General features: G+C 38.4%; 1 protein-coding gene across 2 annotated transcripts in view; it reads left to right on the top strand.

Annotated features, from left to right (window-relative positions):
* CA13 (carbonic anhydrase 13) overlaps positions 1-27,575 on the top strand; it is a 49,619-nt gene extending 22,044 nt beyond the window's left edge. For both annotated transcript variants that reach the window (XM_045454680.1, XM_045454679.1), the window contains exons 3-7: positions 5,701-5,819; positions 12,708-12,803; positions 14,355-14,417; positions 14,915-15,070; positions 25,366-27,575. In XM_045454680.1, the coding sequence (XP_045310636.1) occupies positions 5,701-5,819; positions 12,708-12,803; positions 14,355-14,417; positions 14,915-15,070; positions 25,366-25,485 (554 nt within the window). In that variant the 3' untranslated portion in view covers positions 25,486-27,575. The remainder of the gene's footprint in view (positions 1-5,700; positions 5,820-12,707; positions 12,804-14,354; positions 14,418-14,914; positions 15,071-25,365) is intronic.
* The last annotated feature ends 31 nt before the right edge of the window (positions 27,576-27,606 follow it).

The raw sequence follows: 27,606 nt of genomic DNA, 5'->3' as shown, positions 1-27,606 counted from the left end.
CAGACAGGATCTCACCTCTCTGGGAATCTCACCTGACTGGCCCCACAACTCCTCCTGTAACATCCCCACTTGTCCCATCCAGAGCTCCCCACACTGCATTGTAACTGCTAGCTGGTTCTCTTCCCATTCAGCTGAACCCTCCCTGTGGGCAACAGCTCTGTCTGACTCCTGTGTCTAGCATAGTGCCTTGCACACAGTAGGTACTCAATAAATGTGTGTTTAAGTTAAAAACATTTTTTTGGTGTGATGTTTCTTGGAGGATAGAAAATTGATATGGCGGAGTGCGTAGGTGGCCCCGTAGGTAAGTGAAATCAAGAGATTCAGCTCAGGTCATGATCTCACAGTCCTGGTATTGAACCTTGCGTCAGGCTCCGCACTGAACGTGGAGCCTGCTTGAGATTCTCTCTCTCTGCCCCTCCCCAGTGCTTGTACTCTCTCAATAAAAAATAAATAAATAAAATAAAATAAAATAAAAAAGAAAATTGATACAGCATTATGGTATAGCACTCATTAGCCTATGTAAAGTCCCAGTAAAATTACAAACTGCCAGAAATTAATTAATATTTACCATTTGACACCTAAGTAGTTTAAATTATAATTATTTTTAAGTTTATTTATTTATTTTGAGAGAGACAGAGACAGCGCGAGTCAAAGAGGGACAGAGAGAGAGGGAGACAGAGAGAGAATCCCAAGCAGGCACCACGCTGCTGGCACAGAGCCTGATGCGGGGCTCAAACCCACAAAACCGTGAGATCATGACCTGAACCAAAACCAAAAGCCTGACCCTTAACCAACTGAGCCACCCCGGTGCCCCTGACATCTAACTAGTTTAAACATTAGTGGATTATTCATTGCTTGAATGTTTAATTATTATTATTATTATTAAAGTTTTTTTATTTTTGAGAGAGAGAGACAGACAGACAGAACGTGAGCAGGAGAGGGGCAGAGAGAGAGGGAAACACAGAATCTGAAGCAGATTCCAGCCTCCAAGCTGTTAGCTCAGATCCTGACCAGGCTCGAACTCATGAACCGTGAGATCATGACCTGAGCTGAAGTCAGAGACTTAACTGACTGAGCCATGCCATTCAGGCGCCCCTGAATGTTTAATCATTAAAGGCTGTTGTAGTGATTGTTACATGTTAATAAATGAAAATTCTTGGAATATAGTAAGTACTTAATAACTATTAATAACAAACTGATAATAATAAGACATAGTAAACAACAGGCCTGTATCCTTTCCATGTATAAGATATGTTGTGCTGAAATCTTTTAAAGATGTCAAAAGGAAGGAAGCTAGTTTCTTACTGAAAAAGGCCTTGTAGGAAAACCAGTGACATGATGGACTCAATGCTTATTCTTTAATTTTCACCTCTAGAAATTGTCAATTTCTTGTTACGCTCTAGTTATTTAGTTCTAGTTATCTGGTTCTAGGTAACTGCCTGAAATCAACCAAATTCACAAGATCTGAAATTATACATTAGAAAAGAGAAAAAACATAAAAAGATATGGGAGAAGGATGCCTTAGTTGTGTGATTCCTCCAAGAACCAAGATCTCCAGGAAACTGAATTGGTAATTTGTGACAATGTATACATTACAAAACTATCATAATGACGTTTCCTTCATTAGGCCTAAGTCCCTTGAGGATAAGGATGACCTTACTCATCATCCCATACTTAGTATTGAACATAGTTGCTAGCCCAGAGCAAGGTATTCAGAATTGTTGAATGAATAAGCAGAGAGTAACCTGGTGTGCATATGCTCAGAGCAAAAGAGGCCAGACTTAACGAAGACTTTCCTGGCTCCATAAAGAATTCAGGCCCCACTGACTGGAAGCATTTATGGCTTTGGTCTCTCTCTCTTTCTCTCACAGTATAATCCTGGCAGATTTGTGCCCTTTGGTTCCTCTTTTCCTAGGGTCCAAGCAAAATACATGTGCTATTCATTTAGCTTTGCTTCAGAGAACTGTTTACCACACAGTGATTAGTCTATGACTTTCATTAGATTCATAAGAACATGTTCTCTAGTGGTTCCCAGGTCACTTACTCAGTAGCCATCTTATAAACTGAAGTTTACAGAGACGTGCTTCTACAGGTGAGGTCTCTTGTTTTATGTTTTTAATATTTATTGGTGCAGACACTGTCTTAAGCACTAGAGATACAAGAGAACAAGACAGATTCTGCCTTAGAAGAGTTTGTATCCTGGTGGGATAGACAGTAAATGCATGCATAGACAAGTGTGTTAATTTTTAAATTATTTTCTTTCTGATTTTGTTGCAAGCCTTGGTTACCATTTAAGGCCATTGGCTACAGTGTGGTTTCAGAAAAGAAGCAGTTACCAACAATTTAAAAAAGTCAAACTCAATGGAGTAACATATACATTCTAGTTTCACAACATTGTTGGTCTTTGCAGCATATAACAAATGACAAGGATTCTTTTATTAAGATAATAAAAAGTTCCCAAGTTTTAATGGCACTTAACTCTGATTGCTTACTCTCTGTGGACCTCTTATATGAGTGTTTTATTTGGAATATATTTTTAAAAAATTATGAATGAAAGGATAAGTGGACTATATATGTATACCAAGTATGATTTGGGAGAGACAATTACTGTTTTCGGATATAAGATGGAGACAATAATATTTAGTTACTCATCTGGATTACAGAGGAAGGTGAATGATTTGATGCTTGAAAACACTAACTCATTCCCCCTAAAAATAATTTTTGTTGCCATTGTTCGTTTTATACTATAGTTATGTTATTTTATTATAGAGTATCTCAAAGTCAGTGATAAATTAACCTTGATATTTTGACTTACTTTTCCCCATCCTGTGGGAAGCTTTCTTCAGAAGAGCTCTGTTCTAAGAGAATGTTTTCTTCACATGTAGACAGTTGCTGATCATGGTCCCAGTTTGGATATTTTATTTTATTTTATTTTTAACATTTATTCATTATTTATTGAGAGATAGAGGGAGAGAGAGAATCCCAAGCAGGCTCCATGCTGTCAGCTCAGAGTTGGACATGGAGCTCAAACTCATGAACCATGAGATCATGACCTGAGCCGAAATTAAGAGTTGAACACGTAACCAACTGAGCCACCCAGGAGCCCCCAGTTTGGATATTTTAATTGAAACACTCATGTGTGGAGTCCAAATATGTAGCGTGTAAGGCAATCTTTGTTGCTTAACCAGCAGAGCTATGCTAATCTGGCTTTAAACCCTGGATTCTGAGCAGGCTTTCCAGAGATCAGCCATTATTCTTGGATGTTTCCCTAACAATGTGTGTTTTTTGGTATCATTTTCTTTCTCCTGAGCCAGTTTATTTGCATCTTCTCCCAAAGTTAATTCCACATTGATTACTCAAGCTCTGTAATCTGCCTTTTATCTGTGAAGGAATGACTTTATGTTTCAGCTCAGGTTTTATGCTACTGCTGCAAGAAAAGAAAGGACAATTGAATTGTTGATTTCTTTTCATTTGGAATGCCACTGTATCCATGCTGTATGGAGTCACTTAGGGAAATTTGCCTTTTAAATTATCTGTGCATGATCTTTGAAAATGTTTGTTTAAAGACAAATCAAATGTTTTATTCATTCATTCATCGAATATTTATCGTACATCTCCTCTGTGATAGGTTCCATGCTAGATGATGGGTACAGCAGTGATCCAGTTGGACAGAGCCTCTGCCCTCATGAACACTGTCCAGTGGGAGACTCAAAACCCTAACATTACTCTGCTTATAACGGTGTAACAGAAGAGCAAGCCTTAGAGTCTGATGTAAATGGTTCTCCTCTTTAACTTTTCAGAGGATTTTGGAAATAGCCATCTTTGGTTATTTAAAAAAAAAAAATCTGGATCCAAATAAATCTAAGGGAAGTTCCTACCATTCAATCTTCCAAAAAAAAAAAAAAAAAAAAAACCTACAAAATGAATTGCATATGCTCAATTTTTTCCCTTGGTAATTTTGATAAATTGTATAAGTCAAAAAGCATCCAGTCCTACCTCCTAATTAAAAATAGACAGACAGATGGACAGATGAACACAAGTATGCATGAGAAAGCTAAAGCCCACAGAGACTTAAGTGAATCTTGAAAGATCACATAATTCAGTTGCTGAGCTGGGACCATTCCCAGGTTTGCTGATTCTAACCACGGTAACTCTTAATCATTGATGTTCAACTTCACTGAGTCAAATTGAGTAAGGAAGAAATGAGTTCAATTGTACTGGTTAATAGAGGCAGCCATCTGGATCATTTTTCTCCCACAAAAGAGCTCAAAGAGGCGTGTGCCTTAGGCATCCTTACTGCATGTGATACCTCTTAACATCTTTTGCTTCTTTTTTTTTTTTTTAATTTTTTAACGTTTATTCATTTTTGAGAGACAGAGAGCAAGCAGGGGTGGGGCAGAGAGAGAGGGAGACACAGGATCTGAAGCAGGCTCCAGGCTCTGACCTGTCAGCACAGAGCCCAATGCAGGGCTTGAACTCACAGAATATGAGATTAGACCTGAGCCAAAGTCAGATACTCAACCAAATGAGCCATCCAGGCGCCCCTTGCTTCTTTTTTAAGTAGACTCCATGCCCAATGTGGAACTTAAACTCATGACCCTGAGATCAAGAGTCACATGCTCTGTTGACTGAGCCAGCCAGGAACCCCATTAACATCTTTTGATTCATATATAAGATGGATCATTCCTGACAAATTTTGAGATTTCTCTCCCTCTCTTTATCTCTATCTGTCTACCTATCTGAAATCTCTGAAGAGGAAGGTCATTTAAATCAAACTGTTATTAAGACTGAACCTCATAATCTAACACTTAATTCTACTGGATGTTGGTGGGAGATTAGTAATGTGTATGGTATATTCAATATCCAATGCTGTCTTATCCCCCCATAAACATGCCCAATAAAGATTAATTAGGAGGAGACAGGTTAGAGCTATGTTTTATATTAAGAAGATTTTCTGTATACTTAAGATATGATTCTGTTGTCAGAAAAGAGTTAATTTTGCACTGTATTCCAGGTTTCCCTGGGAAGATAGAATTTAAGTACAGAAAATATGCTTACTTGGCCAGTTTTTGTAGTAATCCTAACACAATAAAATAGTAATAATAGCTAACATGTCCAGCATGCTCACTGTGTGCCAGGCAGTGTTAAGTCCTTTGTATTCAACTTTTCTTCTAGTTTCAAAACAGCATTAGGAGGAGGGAGCATTACTCTCTTGAGGTTACAGACATGAAAGCTGGTGCTTTGAAATTAGAGTTCATGCAAGATCACCAGTAAGAGCATGAGCCCAGGTCTTCTCAGTGCAGGACACTATTCTTTAATCATAATGCTGGACTGCTCTACCAAGTTCAAGGTGGCCCTTTTTACATAATCACATCCTTATTCAGAGAGGCTGACATTCTCCAATAAACAGACCAATTCCTTACCTTTAAGAACTCCTAATTTCTTCTACTTTCCAACCACTGTCTGCTGTGATTTCCCAGATATTCCATAAAATCTGTTTTGTAGACTCTCCAACCTTTTAAAATGTTTGTACGCACTCCTCATATACCTAAAGGTTGTGTTCCTGTCCACAAACTGAATGACACATTTGTAAACACTTCCTTGGAGGACCTGCGTGTGTTCAGGGAGATGATGTGGGTTGTAGCAGCATGTGTAAAGATTGTTTTCTTGCTCACAATTGAAAATGCATCGCCATTTTAGTTCTGCGTGGGGGTCCTCTCACTGGAAACTACAGGCTGCGGCAGTTTCACCTGCATTGGGGGTCTGCTGATGATCACGGTTCTGAACACGTGGTGGATGGAGTGAGATACGCTGCAGAGGTAAGTCAACAGACATAGATTCATGATTCAGTGTTTTCCTAGGTGATGGGATTTAAGGAACGCAGAGGACAACTCTCTTGACTCCAAATTGATCCTGAGTCAGTTAGGTTTCTCGGTGTCTGAAATTGCTTTATTCAATCAACATGAGAGTTTATCAATATGAGAGCGATCAGTGTGGCTCTTCTGAGTCTTATACCAACTCTGAGAGCTTAGGGTTATTGTGCTCATTCTAGAAATGAGTAAACTGCAGATTTGGAGAGATTAAGTAACTTATCCAATTAGGGGGTGGGTAAGATGGGTTTAAATTCAAGTTTGTCTGATACCAAATTACAAATCTTTCTATACTATCTATTGTGCTTCCTGAAAGTCCACTGAGAAGGCAGAGAAAGAGACATTTGATTTGGGCCCAACTGTGTATGTATTTGGTCCAGAAAGAGATACATACTAATATCATATTTTGTAGAGGTGATAGTGAATGGTGGAGTTTCTTGTAGGGAAGAAAAAACAAAGACACAAATTCTCCTAAACTCTACATTACCTTTATAATTACAGGTATAGAATGGAATCTGTTAATTATTAAGGTCATTGGTAAAGCACAACACAATAAAGCATTCATTGACTCTTTAAAAAAATTTTTAATGTTTATTCACTTTTTGAGAGACAGAGACAGAGCGTGAGTGGGGGACAGGCAGAAAGAGAGGGAGACACAGAATCTGAAGCAGGCTCCAGGCTCTGAGCTGTTAGCACAGAGCCTGACGCGGGGCTCGAACTCAGGAACCACGAGATCATGACCTGAGCTGAAGTTGGCCACTTAACTGACTGAGCTGCCCAGGCATCCATCATTGATTTTTTTTTAAATTGGGAAGTCACTTCTTTATAATTATATTTGTTAATAACACTCTACTTTTTCTAATCCTCTGTTCAATGACAAAGCATAATATACTTCAAGTTTTCATACTGTTAAATATTGCTAACACCCAACTTTTTCATGAGGTGAAAGTGAATTATTGTATGACTCAACCAAAGCTGTTTATGTGAAAATAATTTGGCTTGTGAGCCATCTAGGTGAGACAGAGCAGTGTTACCAGGCCAGTAAAGTTCTTCATTTTCTCATGGTTACTGAGCTGTGGAGTATGGATACTACTTTATAATTCTGCTGTTCAGAGAAATCCAACCAACAGAACTTTTTTCCAGTTTTACTCTTCCATTCACAGGTACATCTATTCTTTGAGTCTATCAACCAAAGTGTCCACTTTGTCAACTTAAAACACTTTTGTCTGAGGCTAAGTGCTTAAGGTGTGGGACCTGCTCTGTTTTCAGGATGGGGAAATAAAATGTATATCCAAAGTGTTCCATACCAGTGGAGAAAAGAAGCCAAGAATGTAGGAAGTGGGACTTCTGAATCTGTGTGGTGCCTCAGTTTATATCATCTGCTGAACAGTTTTCGTGTTGCTTTCTCACATTTTGTGTTCTAAATTTAACACATTGTTCTAAATCTTAAAGGCTTTGTGGCAATTGAGCTGGCCTTGGGTTACTGCTTTGTAACATTCCTAAACAACTAAGAAAAATTAGTCACATTGCTTTATGGTTTTACTTTCTAGTTTCATAAACTTGAATGCGTACTCTCAGAGAGATCTTATCTGAGCTAGCAAGTTGTTTCTTGAAAAGGGCACCCATATCCTGAAATTTTCCAGAAGCTCAGAGTCCTGACTTGGAGAGCAAGAAACATCTTTGTAGACTTTCCTTCTTGAAGGAGATAAAGCTTTGACTGGAATTTCATATATTCTTTAATATATGTTTAAGACTATTTCTTATTTTGTTCATTTGTTCATGAATTCATTCACTCTTTAAGAATTCATTGTGACCCTACTATGTCCCCCATGTTTGCCTAGCTGACTTGTGCTCATCCTGAATGGAATGCTGGAAGGAAGTAGGGATAGAACAGGGAACACTTCCCTGCAAAGAGCCCTTCAGCCCCAACCAAAGGATGAGTAGCAATGAGCCGGGCAAAGGAGAGAGACAGCAGTGGTCCTGCATGGGATCATGTATGAGGACTTGGGGTGGGAAGTGCATCCCACATTTGAAGAACAAAGTGGCTAGTTGGATTGGTGCATGAACAGGGAGGAGAGCTGCCCCAGGTAGGGTTGGAAGGGCTGGAGGGCCTGCACTTAGTAAGGTAAGTCATGGTAAAGATTGTGAACTTCATTCTCTGTGCAGTGGGAAGCCACTGACTAGCTTTGAACTGGAAAGTGATCATATTTGCATTTAAAAAACATTCTAGGTACCATTTGAAAATAAATTGGGTTGAAGCAGGGATGGATAAGAGGAGTCAGTGAGAAGATTTTTTGGGGGAGTTCCAGGTAAATCGATGATAGTATAGTTAACTGGAGTGCTGGCTAGAAGTATAGACTGGAAGTATCCCCCTTCAGTGGGATTTGTTGATTAATTTGGTTTGAAGGGGAGAGGAGGAGGGGGTCATGTTTTCTGGTTTGAGACAGGAATGCTGATGGAGAATGAGGAAGTCTGGGTCAGACCTCAGAGTTGGGGGGATGTTAGAGATAGATGGTAAACATTAATAAATGGTACGTGATAAGTTCTTTGATAGGAACATACCATGGGAGCTGGTAGTGTTACTGAATAGTTAGGAAACGTTTCTTTGTGATTTATGTGAATTGAAACTGAATGTCTAAGAGTCACTATGAGAAAATCTAAAGAGCTTCTCAGCAAGTGGGCACAGCAAAGACAGATGACCCCAGGCAGGAGTAAGGTTGGCATGTTTAAGAAGCAAAAGCCTTTGGCTTCTGGGATTGGAATTAACGAGGGAGAAGTTATAGGCCATGTCCTGGAGAGGCAGGCAAGGACCATGCCTTGTCAGGCTTTGTGGGGCATGGTAAGAAATTTGGGATTTATCCTTAATGTATCGAGACAAAGATGATGGAAGGTCTTGAGCAGGGGAATGTCATGTTCTACTTTATATTTTATAAAATAGAACCAGCTGCTATGTGGAGAAGAGGTTGGGCTAAGGTTGAAACAGGGAGACAAATTTGAAGCTTATGGATGTAGTGCAAATGAGCAATGATGGTTTGGGGTATGGGTGTGGTGGAGATGAAGAGAGCTAGATGAGTCCATGATGTGTTTGCGAAGTGAAGTCAGTGGGACTTGGCAATGAAAAGGATGACAAGATGGAAGGGAGAAAAAAAGAGGGGTCTAGAAACACTCCTAAGATTTTGGCTTGAACAAACAGGATGGTTCTGCCATTTACTAAGATGGGCAAGTCCAGAGAGAAGCAGATTGCAGAGAGAAGTTAACTTTCTGTTTTGCACATGTTAAGTTTGAGGTGTCTGTTAGATAGATATCCTTGGCTCACATTCAAGAGGGCTGTTGGGTGCAAGTGTGGACTTTAGGGAAGAGGTCCAGGCTGGCGCTGAAGGCATTTGGGAGTCACTTACTTTTAGTTTCAGGTTCAAAAGAGTCCCTTTGTGCTGAGCTGTAGATAGGAGTCTAAAGTGTTAATTAGTTTTTCCAGCTACATTTGTACCTAATTTCGTGACTGTCATTGAGTTGTACCCTCTTACAAAATAAAAAGAAGAAAAGAAAGGAAAGGAAAACCATTTAAAATGTACCATATAAAAACTTAACTTGAGGTCTACTCTGATGATTTGTAACTGTTATAGAGAGATTAAAGTGATCTAAATCATGAAAAACCATATCCCAAGGGTTAGGCATCTATACAAAGTAGACTAATAATCCACTCCATATTTAAAATTTTTTAAATGTTTATTTATTTTTGATACACAAAGAGAGAGACAGAGCATGAGTGGGGGGATGGGCAGAGAGAGAGGGAGACACAGAATCTGAAGCAGGCTCTGGACTCTGAGCTGTCAACACAGAGCCTGATGCGGGGCTCGAACCCACGAACTGTGAGATCATGACCTGAGCCGAAGTCGGACGCTCAACCGACTGAGCCACCCAAGCACCCCTAATCCACTCCATATTTAGAACTTCATCTGATTCCAGTTTGTGCAGATTATATAGTAAGCATATTAAATATGTAGTTGATAGTAAAACTATGATTTTAACATTAATGGCAATCTTGGGCATGCTAAGCGTAATTGACATATCAGTAGTATGCAGTTAAAAATGCTAAAGTTGAATAATACTATTATTTAGGAATTATTTTCCAACAGGGAAGAATCTTCTCATTTCCATTTTTGTCATGGCTGTGACTTCAATCACGGTGGCTGTTGTTGTTAGTCAGGAAATGTGAGTTTGCTATTTGTTTGAGTTTTAATTCAAATACAAATGCTAATACAAGTGATAACAGTTTCTCTGAAGGTATTGCTGCCAGTTAGGCAAGGTGTGTGGGAGAAAGACTTGTTTAAAAAGAGTTTTGTTGCTCTAGTTTCCCAGAATATTCTAAACATTTGCTGTTTTTTAACCAGCAGCAGGATATATAGATTCATTTCTCTTTAGTTAACATGTTCATTTTCTAGTCAATTGTGGTTGTGAACCTAAAGAAGTCATTTCACATCTTTCTATCTTTTTGGTGTCATCTCTTACTAAGTGAGCTGATGGATTGGCACAGAACCATTTTAAACAACCTTAATGTTCTTTTCAGCCCCTCCCTTCCAGTGGAATGTCATCTATCTCATGTGAGCCAAATGAATTTTGTTTCATCATTTAGTGTTTTCAGGTTTTGTTCCTCCTCCAGCTATCTCACACCAACTTGGAACATGGCACCACCGGAATCCACTTTTTTTTTTTTTTAATGTTTATTTATTTTGAGAGAGAGAGAGAGAGAGAGAGAGCAAGGGCGGGGCAGACAGAGGATTCAAAGCGGGCTCTGCGCTGACAGCAGGGAGCCCAATGTGGGGCTCAAACTCATGAACCGTGAGATCATGACCTGAGCTGAAGTCGGATGCTTAACTGACTGAGCCACCCAGGTGCCCCTCCACTTTTTTTTTTCATTTAAATTTTATTTAGTTAACATACAGTGCAATACCGGTTTCAGGAGTAATATTCAGTGATTCATCACTTACATACAACACCCAGTGCTCATCACAAGTGTCCTCCTTAATGCCCATCACCCATCTAGCCCACCGCCCACCCACCTCCCTCTATGAACCCTCAGTTTCTTCTGTCTTTAAGAGTCTCTTGTGGTTTGTTTCTCTCTCTTCTATTCCCTGACCCCCACCTTTCCATATGTTCATCTGTTTTGTATCTTAGACTCCACATATGAGTGAAATCATATGGTGTTTGTCTTTTTCTGTTTGACTTATCCTGTTTAGTGTAATACATTTTGGCTCCATTCGTGTCCTTGCAAATGGCAAGATCTCATTCTTTTTTGATGGCTGAGTAGTATTCCATTGTATATGTGTACCACATCTTCTTTATCTATTCATCAGTCGATGGACATTTGGGGTCTCTCCATAGTTTGGCTATTGTTGATAATGCTGCTTTAAACATTGGAGTGCACGTACCCCCTTTGAATCTATATATTTTTTTATCCTTTGTGCAATTGCTGGGTCACAGGGTGGGACCCACTTTTGTATTTTCTATATGGATATCCCACAATCGTCCTTGATTATTTGTGGATGGTGTACTATTTTATAGTTTTGTGGCTCACTATTTATGATAACTCTTATTTATTCAGAAATCCCCCATATTAGTTGCCTATAAGATGTGAAGTTATAGTTAAAGCATGGGATTAAAAACATGTCTTTGAACATACTAAATCCTCTCTGTAAGAGTTAGCTAGAAAAGTTATTTGTGCATGAAACCCTTTATATGTGTTTCCTTCCTGAGTTGCCAAAAGGATTTATTTAAAGGAGATTTTATCTGAAGTCAGTCCCTCATATAGGGGTTCTTGGACCACATGGTCTACTCGTGATCTTGGCTGAATCATGTGAGTGTGGCACGTTGCCCTTTAGCATCTATCTTAGTTTAGATTGTTCTTCCCCTTAATCAGGAATGAAGATCTTCCCAGAGTGGTTTTCTGCCGTATTGTTATTCTACAGTCTTCCACAGTTGTTTGTGTGATAGGAATACTGCACTGTTTACAATGGCAGAACATTTAGAACACCTTTGGATTTTGCATGAGGTCCGAGTTGTGAAGTAGGTGTAACCTATTTCCTAGAGTTCCAAGTCTTCCAACTCCTTCCTTCTCCCCTTCTTTCCTTTCCCTCACCTCAGTAGCACCACCTGCCTCTCATTCTCATCCTCAGACACCTCTGGTTCCTAGTTCCTGTTCCTAGACAAAGCCTCTTTGTCCCCATTAAAAGTTGCTGTCAGCAAAGGATCTGAACATATTTATAGATGGTAATAAATGTGTGAATATTGCTTAAACTAGTTGTGTTAAGGAGAGTTTGCACTTTCAAGCCATAAAAAGTCTTAGAGTACAGTGATGAACAGCTGACTGGGCAGTTTCAGGGACAATTGGCACTGTCTTTAGCAGCAGGACTCAGTCACTGCAGACCTCAGTGGACTTCTCTGCCATCCTGTGAGCCTAAGCTCGTTTAGTGGACTCTGCCACCAGCTGGGACCTGACCTAAGGCGGCTCTGTTGCAATCCCACCCTTGGAAGGCTGTGGGGGAGCCTTAAGTCACTCAGGAGCAATGGCTGGAAATTGTTCCTTGGCAGGATAGTCCAGAGCATTCAAATAATGATGTAGAACTTCTGATAGTGCACCACAGACTAAGTGGCCATGGTTTTTGTCTCTGGTTTTTGGATGAAAACAAATAAGATTCTGTCCAAGATTCTTGTGAAGAATTCGTTATATACATGAGTGCACAGCACCAGAACATCTATATAAATATTCTATTTTCATTTATGTTTTTAAGGATGTTTTACAATAAAACATTTGAATTATGTTGCATACCTCCCTTTCAGCTCCATGTTGTTCATTGGAATTCAGACAAATATCCCAGCTTTGTTGAGGCAGCTCATGAGCCAGATGGACTAGCTGTTTTGGGAGTATTTTTACAGGTGAGAATACACTGATTTCATTTTAAATAATTAATCAGTCATGTTGGATAAAGAATTTCAGTCATGGAGAAGATAGTCTACCACTTTTAATAGTAAACTCATTCTAACTTTAATGTTTTCCTTTTGAAATTAATATTAAAAATTTATGTATTAATTTATGATTCATCTAATAGCCCACAACTACCTTAGGAGATTTGTCTTCTGTTTCCTCTTATTGTCCATTGATCATTTTTATGTGGGTAGAAACAGCAGCAGCAGCAACAACAATAATAGTAGCAGGAGTAACACTAACATTCTGAGAAGAAGATCTTTATTGTAGGCTCTTATTGTAGGCTTTATTGTAGGCTCTTCCTGATTGCACAGTCTTTAGAGATAACAGACAGTCAAGTTCAAGTTCCTGATTCTTGAAGCACTAGTTTTACCACAATGGTTTGTTGTCTCAAACACACTGACCAATTTTTTAAAAATTTTGTTGTAGTTTCCTTTGTCCAATATTCACATGGGATTAGGCAAGTATCATTGTTATAATACCCGTGGGTGGGTTGGGCTCCCACTGCACCGCATTCTTGCAGGGCATGCACTTCTGCTTTGCCACCGACTCTGTGTGTGATGTAACTCGTTGGGGCTGGGACTGGGGGAAGCCCAGGGCAGAAGGGAGGGAGGCATGAATGGCAGCGGCTCCCTCCCTTTGGCTACCAAGTCTGCTGGTGGCAGTGGAGTCCAAGTGAAGCAAGAGATTATACTTTCATCCTGAAGGACTTAAAACCTTCAGGTCGATTCAGGACATCCCTAACAATGAAAAGAGTTACATCTATTTTTCTGATGATTTCTACTCATGACAATGTATCGATTTGGTTCAGGACCTCAAATCATTTTTTTTTTTTTTTTTTTAAATTTTTTTTTTTCAACGTTTATTTATTTTTGGGACAGAGAGAGACAGAGCATGAACAGGGGAGGGGCAGAGAGAGAGGGAGACACAGAATCGGAAACAGGCTCCAGGCTCCGAGCCATCAGCCCAGAGCCCGACGCGGGGCTCGAACTCACGGACCGCGAGATCGTGACCTGGCTGAAGTCGGACGCTTAACCGACTGCGCCACCCAGGCGCCCCGCTCAAATCATTTTAGGTTGAGAATGGGAGATGTTTTCTTTTAATACTTTGATGTCACAAGAGTCTGTTTAGATGTAGGGTCTGAAGGTCACATCTGGTTGAATTGTGCAAGTATTATGTTAGAGTTTCCTAAGCAAGTTTTCTCTTAAGTTAACCTGTACATTAAACCTTCATAAAGCTAAAGAATATGTAGCTGTTACTACTGATTTTAGAATCAAACTTGTAATTCAGCCAAGGAGCCCTGTAACATTATCTTGTTATTCACATTCTCTGGCATGCTAAAGCCAGCAGGTAAAAGACAGATTCATTATAGAACAATTACTGTTTGTTCTGGGTTGGCAAAGGTTTTTCAAAAAAAGGGTTAAAAAAAAGTGACTGGCATGGAGTGAATCAGACCTGTTCTGTTAACAGTAACCATTTCTTTTGAAATTTCATGCTTTCAGATTGGTGAACACAATTCTCAACTGCAAAAGATTACTGACATTTTGGATTCCATTAAAGAAAAGGTACAATAAAATACTATGTGCTAATGACTTGTTCTCTCCTGAATTCTCTTATCTTCTTTTAATAACTTAGACTTTGGACATTGGATATGTTATCTGCTTTGAAGCAGGTTTGGAACACACTTGACCAATAGAGCAGAATTAACCTATTGCCAAGTGTGTTTTGAAAATTATGAAGGGGTCTTAAATTATCTAAAACCATTACTAATAAATCTATGCATACTTAGTTTCTCATATTGGAGTTTTGCACAATAAGCATTTAGTTGCAGCACATTTTAAACAAATCTTGTGCTTCTTAAATAAATTTAGGTAATGTGCTGCTTCATGTACAATTTTTAGATTAAGGCAGATACTTCTTTTAAAGATACAAAGGCAGATACTAAATAATTCCATGAGTTAAAGAATTCCAGTAAAATCGTATTTCATGGGATGTGTGTTTTTTTGAGGTCTGTGTAAAGCTATCCCATTGTAATTTGTAGGAATTCTTTTTTCTCCACTAGGGTAAACAAACTCGATTCACGAATTTTGACCCATTATCTCTGCTTCCTCCATCCTGGGACTACTGGACATACCCTGGTTCCCTTACGGTCCCACCTCTTCTTGAGAGTGTCACATGGATCGTTTTAAAACAACCTATAAATATCAGCTCTCAACAGGTATGTCACTGCTTCAAGGTTGATTCTGATTTACTAGAGGAAACGGGACTGAAACTTTTTAAAAAAATAAAAACCCTGCCCTTAATTTCTGCTGCATTATGAAGCCTGTGTTTTCCCTTCATTAATCAGATAGGTAGTTGGACCAGGTAAAACTTGTGTCCCTTTCTTATTTGACCTTCTATGATTAGATGATTTCTCTCCCAGTTGTTAGAAATGCCATGTGCATACAGACACTGAGGAAAGTGAAGTGGCTTTAAAGGCTATAATTGTTTTCTTTTTTGGTCTGAGATATAAACAGGCTGGGATATAAATGAGCAAATCAGGAGAGAGGCTACTCTTTTTTTTTTTTAATATGAAACTTATTGTCAAATTGGTTTCCATACAACACCCAGTGCTCATCAAGAGGACTTTCTCCTTTTTGACCTCAGTCCCTAGACCTGCTCCTCCTACAAATTTGACATTCAGAAAGTAAGCAGTGAGAACAACAATGGATCTTTAGGCTTTTGTTGACAGAACTTTTGTGGGGCTGCTTGAGGGACTTTGAGCATTTGCTAAGGCACTATTTGAGCATTTGCACCCGTGCTGTTTTAGTGAAGACATTTCCTCACTTGTTTTTCTGAAAAACATATTGAGCCCCCACAATAAGCCAAGCAGTCTGCAGGCTCAAGATGTCTTTGGGCCTAGAAACTCTGCTCAGATCTACAATCTGTGTGACTAACCAATCTGACAGGTGGGTGCTATATCTTCTGGGATGCTGTGCTTAGTGGGTTTTATTTTCTTTTTGTTTTCCTACTTGAATTACTTGCTGCAAAATCTGAATAAGAACATAGTCTAATAATTTTTGCAGCTGATAAAGCACTTCTATTTTGGGCTAGCCCACCTTCCTAGCTGTTTATTTTTTTCCCCCAATCAAAGACTAGAGCTGGTTCACCTTTTCCAAGGTCATGTCAGATAACATTTCTCCTTGGCATGTTGAACAGATCCAACTTCTGTTGGCCTTGTCTTTAGGATTAAAGCCAAATAATACTCTGGAACATACTAATTAAAACGTTTTGTAAAAGTTGGGATTGAAGTCCAGAGTTTGACTGACATGGAAATTCCTGCGACTTTTTCCAATCATGAATAAGGTGCATTGTGTCATAAGAAAAAAGACCTGTCACTGATTCAGTGGCCTTAGTAATGGAGTACATTTTTCTTTCCTTCATGTGTTAAACTGTTTACTTTTACATTCCTCTGTTAAATTTGAACAAGTTAACAGTAGGAATTGATAAATTATAATAGAAAGGTAGTAATAATAGGAGCTCATGTTCTTCCTCATGTTTTAAGGATATTTTTATTTCTTAAAGCCACTTGGAAAATAACTTTTTAAAATCCACCTGCCATTTGGAAGAGAATATGTTAAAATATATAATTTAGTTCCTTAAAATGCATAAGACTAGCCTAAACAAAATGACTCGCTGTAGGGGCACTTGGGTGCCTCAGTTGGTTGAGTGTCTGACTCTTGATTTCTGCTCAGGTCATGATCTCACATGAGATCGAGTCCTGCCCTGGGTTCCACACTGAATGTGGAGCCTTGTTGAGATTCTCTCTCTGTCTGTTCCTCCCCTGCTCTCGTGCTTGTGCTGTCTCTCTCTCAAAATAAATAAATAAACATTAAAAAAAAATGACTCACTGTAAAGTTAGGAATTGTGACTAGCCGTGGATACACTGCTGTGTCTTATTTAGGTCTCAATTAATTAATATTAAGTATTAATGGGGTATTTATATGGTAGAGTATATAAAATAAGAGCTATATTTTAGAGCTTTAGTATGAATGATAATTCACTGTGATCTACTTACATTCACTTAAATCTATAGTAGGAGTACTTTCAGACATTTTCTAACCAGATGGACATGATTATCTGGGTAATAATCTAAATTTTTATAATATGACATTATGGTGATTTTAAGAGTTAAAGAATGAAGCAAAAGATATTTTAAAAGTGCAATCCCAGTCTAACCATGAGAAAAACATCAGACAAAGCCCAAATGAGGGACATTTTACAAAACAGCAAGTCAGTGCTCCTCAGAACTGTCAAGGTTATAAAAAGCAAGGTAAATCTGAGAAATTGTCATCAAGAATGCTGAAGGAAATATGACTACCAAGTGTAATGCTGTTTCCTGGTGAGATCCTGGAACATAAAAAGGTATTAGGTAAAAACAAAGGAAATCTTAATAAAGGATGGACCGCAGTTAATGGTAACATATTAATATCGGTTCACCAATTGTAAAAAATGTACCATGTAATGTAAAATATTAATAATGGGGGAAATTGAGTATGAGGTATATGAGAACTACTCGTACAACCTTTTTAATAATTCTGTAAATTCAGAACTGTTCTAAAATAAAAAGGTTATTTCAAAAAAATCCAAAGCCTGAGAGAGTCGAGATGATTATTCAGTTATCTGTTTCCTATAAAGTAAAATGAATATGTCTTTTGTGTATACCACTTGAGAGTTACTTTCCAAACGATAATTTTTAATCTCAACTTCGGCAGCTGTTTATTTTTGAAGTCCGTGAGGCACATTGTTTTATTTATTTTTCATTTCTACCATATAATGTCACTAGCCATGAAGATTAAATTCTTTTTTTAGTGAGTTAGTGCCAAATTTTTTTTCTAGGTCTTTCTACTGCTGTTTCTTGCCAAGTCACTGTTTGACCAAAAAGGCAAATCAGACAGTTTTCATTTTCTTTTATTTGATTCAAGCCCATTTTTGTCCCCAGAGTCACTTATTGAAATGCTTGATTTAACTGCCAGGCCAGTAAACAGATATGCTGTTTTCAGATAGTTTTGATAACAGATCCATCATTCTCTTTGTAAGGCTAAGCTAACTTTTCTGCCAAGTTTCTTAAGGTTATCCTAAATTATCTACATTGGCTTACTCATCTGCTGAATTCAGTGTGCAGAATACTTGGTTTTAATTCTTTGCTCTATTTTTTAAAAAAAAATCTCTTATTTGTTATGATCTTTGCATACAATAAAATTCATGAATTTTAGTGTGCAGTTGATTTTGTTATTGTATATTACTGTGCAGCAACCACTAGATCAAGATATGAAACAGATCACTTGGCCCGAAAATTCTCTTGCGCTCTACCTCCTTCCTCAACCATGGCTCTGGGCAGTCTTTGAGATGCTGTTCCTAGGATTCTGCCTTTTCTAGAATTTTATTTAAATGGAATCAGACAGTACATAGATTTTTGCATTTCTACTTAGCATAATGTTTTTAAGATTCACTGACTCTTACTAATATTCTATGATATGGATATACCACATTATTTTATTTTATTTTTTTATCAGTTTATTTTTTTATTATATGATATTTATCGTCAAATTAGTTTCCATACAACACCCAGTGCTCATCCCAAAAGATGCCCTCTTCAATGCCCATCACCTCCCCTCCCCTCCCTCCCACCCCCCATCAACCCTCAGTTTGTTCTCAGTTTTTAAGAGTCTCTTATGCTTTGGCTCTCTCCCACTCTAACCTCTTTTTTTTCTTTTTTTTTTTTTTTTCCTTCCCCTCCCCCATGGGTTTCTGTTAAGTTTTTCAGGATCCACATAAGAGTATGCCACATTATTTTAAATCTGTTTACCAATTGATGGACATTTGGGTTGCTTCCAGTTTGGGGCTATTATGAATAATAGCTATCCATATTTGGGTGTTAGGAATAATTGTCATATATTTTTTTGTGGACACATGTTTTCATGTTTTGTGGCAGTACCTAACTCTAGATTTACTAGATCATGTGGTAAATTCATGTTTAATTCTCTAAGGTACTGCCATATTGTTTTAAAAAAATTTTTTTATGTTTTTATTTTACTTTTGAGAGAGAGAGAGAGAGAGAGAGAGAGAGAGAGACAGAATTTGAAGCAGGCTCCAGGCTCTAAGCTGTCAGCACAGAGCCCTATGTGGGGCTTGAACTCACAGACTGTTAGATCATGACCTGAGCCGAATCAGACACCTAACTAGCTGAGCCACCCAGGCACCTGCCATCTTGTTTTTTAATGTGGCTGTTCCATCTTCCATTCTCACCAGCAATATATGAGATTTCTAGCTCTTCCACATCCTTGTCAGCAGTTAGTGTTGTCAGTCTTTTTAACTTTAGCCATTCTAGAGGTCATATGTGATTTCTAATTTGCATTCATCTGATGACTAGTAATGTTGAGCATTTTTCATATGTTTATTGACTACGTATATCTTTTTTTGGTGAAATACCTGTTCAAATCATCTTTTCCTTTTTGAATTGGGTTTTGTCTTTTCATTATTGAATTGCAAAAGTTCTTTTGCAGGATAAAGCCCTTTTTAAAATACATGTTCTGCAGAGTTTTCTCCCAGTTTGTTGCTTGCCCCCCCCCATTTTTAAAACTATGTCTTTTGAAGAGCAAAAGTTCTTAATCTTGATGTAATTCATTTTTATCAACTTATTCCTTATAATTTGTGCTTTTGATGACCTGTGTAAGATTTCTTAAATCTAACTATATGCCTCCAAATATTTTTTTCATACTTTAATAGTTGTAGCTCTTACGTTTAAGTTTTTGATGACTTATGAGTTGAACTTTTATGTATCCTGCACCCCATTTTCTCATTCCTTTCCTTCTGATATTTCAATTATGCATACTTTAACCTTTTAATATCATCTAACACATCCCCAAGGTTCTATTTTTTGAAAATAATTTTTTAATCTCTGTTCTTCACCAGGGATAATTTCTACTTATCTATATTCAAGTTCATTTGCTCTTTCCTCTGTCATGTCAATTTGACTATTAAGTCTATCTAGTTAATTTTTTTTTTGTTTTAGCAATTCTATATTTTAGTTCTAAAAGTTTATTTGGTTCTCTTTTATTTTATCTATTTTTCTTCTGAGAGTTACCACTACTCTGCTAAGATTTCTCAAGCATTAAAATGATGCTTTGTTTAACATATGACCCTCAGGTAGTTAAAATACTCATTTAAAAATCCTTGTAAATTCAGGGGCCCCTGGGTGGCTCAAGTTGGTTAAGCATCCAACTTTAGCTCAACTCATGATCTCGTGGTTTGTGAGTTCGATCCCCACATTGGGCTCTGTGCTGACTGCTCAAAGCCTGCTTCAGATTCTGTGTCTCCCTCTCTCTCTGCCCCTCGCCTGCTCACACTCTCACTCTCTCTCTCTCTCTCTCTCTCTCTCTCTCAAAAATAAATAAACATTAACAAAAAACTTAAAAGTTAAAAAAAATCCTTGTAAATTCCTAATTTGGTTCATCTTGGGTGTGACTCTGTTGATGTTGTAAATAACTTTGCTTATGTCACTCCATAAGCAATGGAGTTGCTTTTTTGGAGAAGGTGTTCCATTTTCTTGCCTCTTAGCATGTTAAGTAATTTTTTATTGTATTCTAGATGTGACAAACATTAAGTTGTGGACATTCTGGATTCGGTTATTTTTCTCTGATGAGCACTTTTTCCTCTGTGCTAGCAGGTAGTTTTTTTGGTAGGGCTTGAACTTCAGGTTTTCGTTCTCACACAGCAGCTCTGGTCTCAGTACAGCCATGTGTGGTTCTTGGGTGTAGAGTTGATGACCCTCTCTGCCTCTATCCTTGTAACACCAGTGTGCTCCATTGCACTGTGTGCACCTTGCAGACTCTTCTCAGCTCCAGGTGAAAAACTGGAAATTGGAACTCACTGATAGAGCTCCCATCTCTCCTTCAAGTGAGCATAAACTCCCCACCTGAGTCCCTCTGCTTCTGTTCACTCTCCAGTACCTGTGACTAGTTGCTTTTTGTATTACATCTGGGTTTTAGCGTTGTTTTCCACAGGGAGGTTGTCTGCAGTCCAGCATATCTGGAAGCAAAGTTCTAACAGCCTTTTTAAATAGTAAAATGTTATATTTTGTAATTAATGATAATGATCTAGGAATAGTTTTCTTAGCTTCTGCATCTTTAGGCTAAATGTGAAATGGGGAAAGAATCCATTCGCTTGAACATTGATTTTGACTTGATATAAAACTGTGTATAGTTAGCTTTGAAATTAAAGTTCTAAATTATAGGAGACAGTACAAGTCAATTCTAGAATCGTTTAATAATTGCTAATTCTTGTAGGGCATAATACACAAAATTACAAAGAAGTGTTAAAAATGTCCCTTATCCTCAAGTAGTTTGTAATCTGATAGACAAGATAAAATAAATGCATAAGAAAGGATATCACAATGGCTGTGCTTGGTACGTAAGAGATATAAAGTGTAGGGATGTTTAAAAAAGGAGAGACTATTTTATTGGAAAAATCAGGAAAAGACTTCACGAAAGAGCTGACATCTGGTCTAGGGAAAATGTGGTGGCTGGTTCGAAGTAGTAAAGGAAAGGGAGCAATTTCAAGATGGAACACCATAAATAAGGCAAGTAAAGGAAGTACAGAAGATATGTGGGCAAGTTTGTACCTGAAGTTCTCAAGCTTTAGAGTATACAACAGTTACCTGGGGAAGCTTACCAAAATGTTGACCCTTGGACCTTATCAGAATTTCTGATTCAGAAGGTCTAGGGTAGAGTTCAGCAACTTGAAGTTTTACGAATCACCCCAAAGTCTTTTCATTCAGATGCTCTGGAGCCACCCTTCATAAAACTGGCTTAGAGCAGAACCTGTGTGTGGTCATAATCGGAGATAATCTAGTTAGTTAGAACCCGGTGATTCAGAAGCCAGGCTAATAAGTTTGTTTTGGGGGTCTTATTAGAGGTAGAAATATTACATATTTTAGAATTATATTTTGAAATATTTACACCTGAAACGATATGATGTTCAGAATCTGCTTCAATCTTATCCAGTTTGGGCAGGATGGGAGGTGGAAAGAGAATGAATGAGAATATGGGTGAAATGAAATTGGCTGTGTTAATGGTTGTTGAAGCTGGGTGATGGGTTTGTGGTGGTTTATTATGCTGCCCTTTCTACTTTTGTGTATGTCGGAAAGTTTCCATAATAAAAACTTAATGAAAAGACATTAGGGGAAAATAGGGGGGAAAAGAGATGCAGTAGTGGTTAGTTAGTATATGACTTATCTGCCAGATGGCTTATTTATTGAAACTTCCTAGCTGTCCCTCAAGTTCCTCATCTTTAAAGTGGGGATAATAGTATATCATTGATTAAATGAGATATGTATGTAAAGCACTTAGCACATTACCTGGCCTACCATGTTCTGTAAGAGATTTTATTTTCATTATTATCCAGCTTTGGCAGGCAGTGGAGTGCCATTAGACATTTGAGCACTGGAGTGACATAAGCAAAGTTATTTACAAAACATTAGAAGAGAGTATTTCTGCTTGCTGGGCTTGCTATATAAGGAAATTAAAATTTGAGTATTAGAGCCAAGAAAAATAGCAAAACAGGTCATACCCACCTCAGACATCAGGCTGATCTGTGGAGACTGCTGCCAGGACCCCCGCAGATACTATGAGCCTAAGTGACAGAGTGGCCGATTCTCTGTCTGCAAGAAGCCTGGGGTCCGGAAAGCAAGGAGACTGGTAGGGGCCAGCCAAGGATGTGCATTTTGAAGCCATTGCACTTGTGGACACCAGAGCCAAGAAAAGCAAATCTGAGCAGACACTGGCAGATGTAGGTCTACCTAGCTGGGCAAAGCGATTGGGAGGGAGATGCAGAGCCAAAAAGGTCAGGGGTTTGGTGAGACATCAGGATAGGTTCAGAGAAAGATCTAGAGTAAATTCCAGTTTTACACCATGAGGTCAAGGTGTTGCAGAGGTAGGGAGCCATGATCAACTTGCAGAAGAGTTATAAGGAGGATGGGCGAGATAAATAAAGCCCAGGTTTTCAGAGGAATCAGCAGTTTCACTGGGAGGCGAGTCATGTTGGCCAAGGCCAGCAAGTGGGTGCCCTGATTCCAGATTCTGGATTCCTGCACAGCCACCTGGAGAGGTCACTCCAGACAAACCTGATCCGCATGGTCTGGGGAAAAACCTGGGTGTCTTCCCTATGGCTCTAGAGTTTAGATTTTATTTTCCCTGCTGCTTGACTTCACCAGACAATTATTCGAGTCTCATCTGGCTTTAGCTATAATTTGGTCTAATGAAATATGAGTAATAGTTAAGTTGTAAATATTTGTCTTGCCCATATCTATACCTCTTAAAATACACCTCGGGGCGCCTGGCTGGCTTGGTCAGTGGAGCATGTGACTCGTGATCTCAGGGTGGTGGGTTTGAGCCCCACGTTGGTTGTAGAGATTACTTAAAAAATAAAATCTTAAAAAAAATAAATAATAAAAGACACCTCAAAGTATCATTTGTGGAGACACCTGGCTGCTTGTATATGATGCATGAACTTATCTCCGTGGACTGTGGTTACAAACTGTTGCCTGCTTATTGTGGAGCACCTCTGTCACCTCTGCCTTCCATCCCGGCCAGGACTGTGCAAGAAATATTTTAGGCTTCAGTTAGAGATGCGGGAAGTACGGATCCCACTACTTCTCTGCCATGTAGGCCCACATCCTTTTACGCTTCAGTTAAACGATGATGACAGAAACTTAATAGATGTATCCTAGTCTGAATCTACTTGACTCTGCGATTAGGTGACTAACTAGGCTTAGACAATGGAGGCTTTCATTCTCAATAATGTAATAATTAGTCTTTGCTGAAGTAGAGCAGCAAAACAAACACCCAAAACTTACTTGTGTTAATTGACAATGTATTTTAGATGAACATTTTTGTGACAGTAGAATTATTCAGTTAGCAGTCTTCATTTTACTACTGTAGACCAGTGCTAAATCTTGATAAAAAATATTAAATCACCAAGGAATTGGTGAATAATTTATAAATCCTGCTTATAATAGAAAACTTTTCAGCAATTAAAAGTAGTGACATAGGGGTGCCTGGGTGGCTCAGTTGGTTAAGTGTCTGACTCTTGGTTTCTGCTCAGGTCATGATCTCATTGTCTCATGAGTTCAAGCCCCACATCAGGCTCTGTGCTGACAGTGCAGAGCCTGCGTGGGATATTCTCTCTCTCCCTCTCTCTCTGCCCCACCCCTACTCACACTGTCTCTGTGTCCCTCAAAATAATTAAATAAACTTAAAAAAATAGTGACATAGATTTATGTTTATTGACAGGCAAGATATCTAAGATATATATTAATTAAAAAAATAAAGTTTCAAAAGAGCATGGTAGTCTATTTTTGTAATAAAACACGTTGTGTGTATGTGCATGTGTGCTCATGTGTTTATATAAAGAAAAACATCTGGAAGGATATACTCCATAATGTTAACTGTGATTATGTCTTGTGATTACTAGTAACTTCTGTCTTCCTCTTGATGCTTGTATATTGTATGAAGTTTGTAAGATAAGTAAACATTTTTTGTAATAAGAAAAATTAAGCTCTTTTGATGAGAAATATGCCTATCCCAGTTAAATTGTATTTAAACATTATCAGAGGTTGAAGGGTACTAGATGTTTACCATGGTTATTGTTTCCAAGGCTCAAGTATGGTGAGGGCAAAATAATTGTTTCAGGAAAACAGTACTTAAAAGATCAAAATTCCATAGGATGAGGACCACAAGGTTCCTGTGCGAATTGAGGCCATGTTGTGCCGGAATACTGATAAGCGTCCATTGTAATTCCAAGAGTTGGAAGACAGCTATTGAAGGAATATAATCCAATGCATTACTTTATAGATGAAGTAACTGAAGGCTAGAGCTCAAGGTCACACAACTGGTCTGTACCAGGCCCAGAACTGGGACCTAGCCTTGAAAGCCAGTGCAGTGACCTTTCCACTGTCCTCCTCTGACTTGGTAGGTGACATTCTCTGATTCCTAGATATGGACTCTTTGAACCACATTCTAGATGTTGTTTCCTCATATTACTTTCATCTCCAGATAAAGAATGCTTATGTACTTAAGTTTTTGAACCCATAGGTATTTGTATAGTGGTGAGGACTTAGTAGAAGTATTGTTTTATTATATATATGACTCATAATTTAGAACACTTTTACTGCAGTATTTTAGTTCCTGGTAAGGGAAAGGTTATATATGACTTTTTTTTTTAATGTTTATTTATTATTAATTTTGAGAGAGAGAGAGAGAGAGAGAGAGAAAGAGAGAGAACACCAGCAGACGGGAGGCAGAGAGAGGGGAGAGAGAATTCCAAGCTGGCCTGACATGGGGCTCTATCTTACAACTGTGAGATCATGACCTGAGCCGAAATCCAGAGTCAGACACTTAACTGACCAAGCCACCTAGGTGTCCCCGCAGGTGTGGCTTTCTATGCTGAAACGAACTCTTCTCTTGTTTTCAACAGCTGGCCACATTCCGCACTCTCCTCTGTACCGCGGAGGGCGAAGCAGCAGCTTTTCTGTTGAGCAATCACCGTCCGCCACAGCCTCTGAAGGGCCGAAAAGTGAGAGCCTCTTTCCATTAAAAGTTGTCACCAGTCGACCACCCCAAACCAGTCGGTGGAGAAAAAAACAAAACACAAAAATCCCTAGTAACAGTTCTTTCCCAGGATTCTGGTTTACAGGTACCATATGGCTGCTGTCAGTTTCAGTACCACAAAGATCAGATCTCTTTAATCAAACTAATAACTCATCTGTCTCAGATTTTCCCTCATGGGTGTCCAAACAGGAAACATTGTTTGATGTGTGTTAAAGCCCATGAAGTGCATCTACTTCAACCTGTGTGAAAACATGGCAGGCATCACAAATCTCAGAATGTATTAAGATTTTCCCCTTGCCCTAGAGATTGAATCAGTCATCTCTCTCAGTGATGTTTGGTGAAAAATTTAAATTCTTTTCCAGAATGATAAGATTGTGATATCTTTTTCTACACAAATGAGTCAGCTTGCTGTCTTGTTATCATTCCAATTCATAAAAAGTCGATAATACTTCCTTTTAAAGTGAATTTTTGTTTTGATTATGTTGTCGATTCTCATCGCATGGTACCTTTAATAGAATGAACAATATGAGTACTCGGGGGGTGGGGGTGGGGGTGGGGATATAACTCCTTACTCTGTCTATTTCACAGCTCAAAATGAACCGATACCATTTTGGCAAGGAATTCCTCTGGATATAAATGACTGTTTACACTTTAATGAGTTTTGCCCTATATCACAGTCATGCAGTAATGTTAATGATAAACTGGTTAATAATTGATCAGATACAGTGCTTGCCCAATGTATAGACATGGTTTGAGACTAACAGATCGCAGGGTACCACCCAGGTGGAGCTCCCCAAGGGTATGATGGATGGGTCGCCTGCTTTCCTCCTATGTTTTGGCAACAGAGCAGCAAACAGTCCCGTGAAGGTTAGTGTTGTGTCAACTGGTGAAAAACATTTACCCGGGCCTCGTGTGAATGTACAATGAGTCTACAAACCCTGCAACCCATTTCCTTGGCAAAGCCCGTCTCCCCTTTGATACATGTCCCTCAATCTCGTAAGTAATTTTTTAAATTGGCTTCTGATATTCATTTTAATCTATCGTCTCTCATATATTTTTGTTTGTTTTTGGTGAAGGAGGATGGTGGAAGTCCTTTTACTCTCTTTGGTACAAATGGAGCGACACTAAGCATTAATCACATTAAGACTTGAACACACGGTACGCTTCTGTCCTCGAGAGAAGTTTAGCTGAGTTTCCTTGATTTTATTAATTTGTGTCACACACCGCTTCTCCTCCAGATGTAGATTTTAATAATTCAAATTATTCTGCAGTAGTCTTCTTGATAGGATCACTGAGAATCAGTAAGTTGTGTAATAATGCTGTACTTGGTTGCAGAAGATAATCTCCTGAAGACTAATGTGGATATTGGTCATTTTTGTTTTCCCCCATCTAGCTTACGCTTCACAGGAGCTTGCCATCTAGTAAATATTTAACGAATTAAATGTTTTAAAACGTTTTATTTGATATCTTTGGTAATTATCTTGCCGCTTGGGATTAAATACATTATAAGTTAATGTAACAAGTATAATGTAAGTTATCGCTTAAAAATGGTTTCCTTTTAAAGGCATGATTATTAAATCTACCTGTGTCACCAGATGTTTTAATGGCTTTAAAAATACCAGTATTGAATGGTAAAGTGTTTCTTTAGTTTGGAAGGACACGTTGTAAAGTATCCTAGTCAGAGAAAGAAGTCTGCTTCCTCAGAAAAAGTAATGTTCTGTTTGAAGGGGTATATCATGGGGAGTGTAACTACTTTGCATGAGAGTTATTACTTTGTAATTTATGGTTTCTGCTACAGTATTGCATCGGTTCTATGTTACAAATTGGACTTTAGTAGACTAAAAAAGTCTACACAGCACTGATTATCTTGAAGATTGGGAATTTATTTCTCTCTTAGGGGGAAAAGGTCTAAGTGTGTGTTGAAGTTGTTGATCTCTTAACAAGATTAAAGAGTTGTAAATACTAATATAGATTTCTTTTGTTTCCCATACGTGTATTGGATTTATGTTTATTAAGCACTTTGCATTTTAATTTAAGTTGAATCCAACCACAATAAAGAAAATGAGACAAACTTTATACTGTATTAGGGACTTGTATATGCATGACA

The sequence above is a fragment of the Leopardus geoffroyi genome, chromosome C3 (genome assembly GCF_018350155.1).
Source record: "Leopardus geoffroyi isolate Oge1 chromosome C3, O.geoffroyi_Oge1_pat1.0, whole genome shotgun sequence".
Taxonomy (NCBI): Eukaryota; Metazoa; Chordata; class Mammalia; order Carnivora; family Felidae; genus Leopardus; species Leopardus geoffroyi.
Note: the sequence above shows the minus strand (reverse complement) of the source record. Positions and strands in the feature narration are given on the sequence as shown.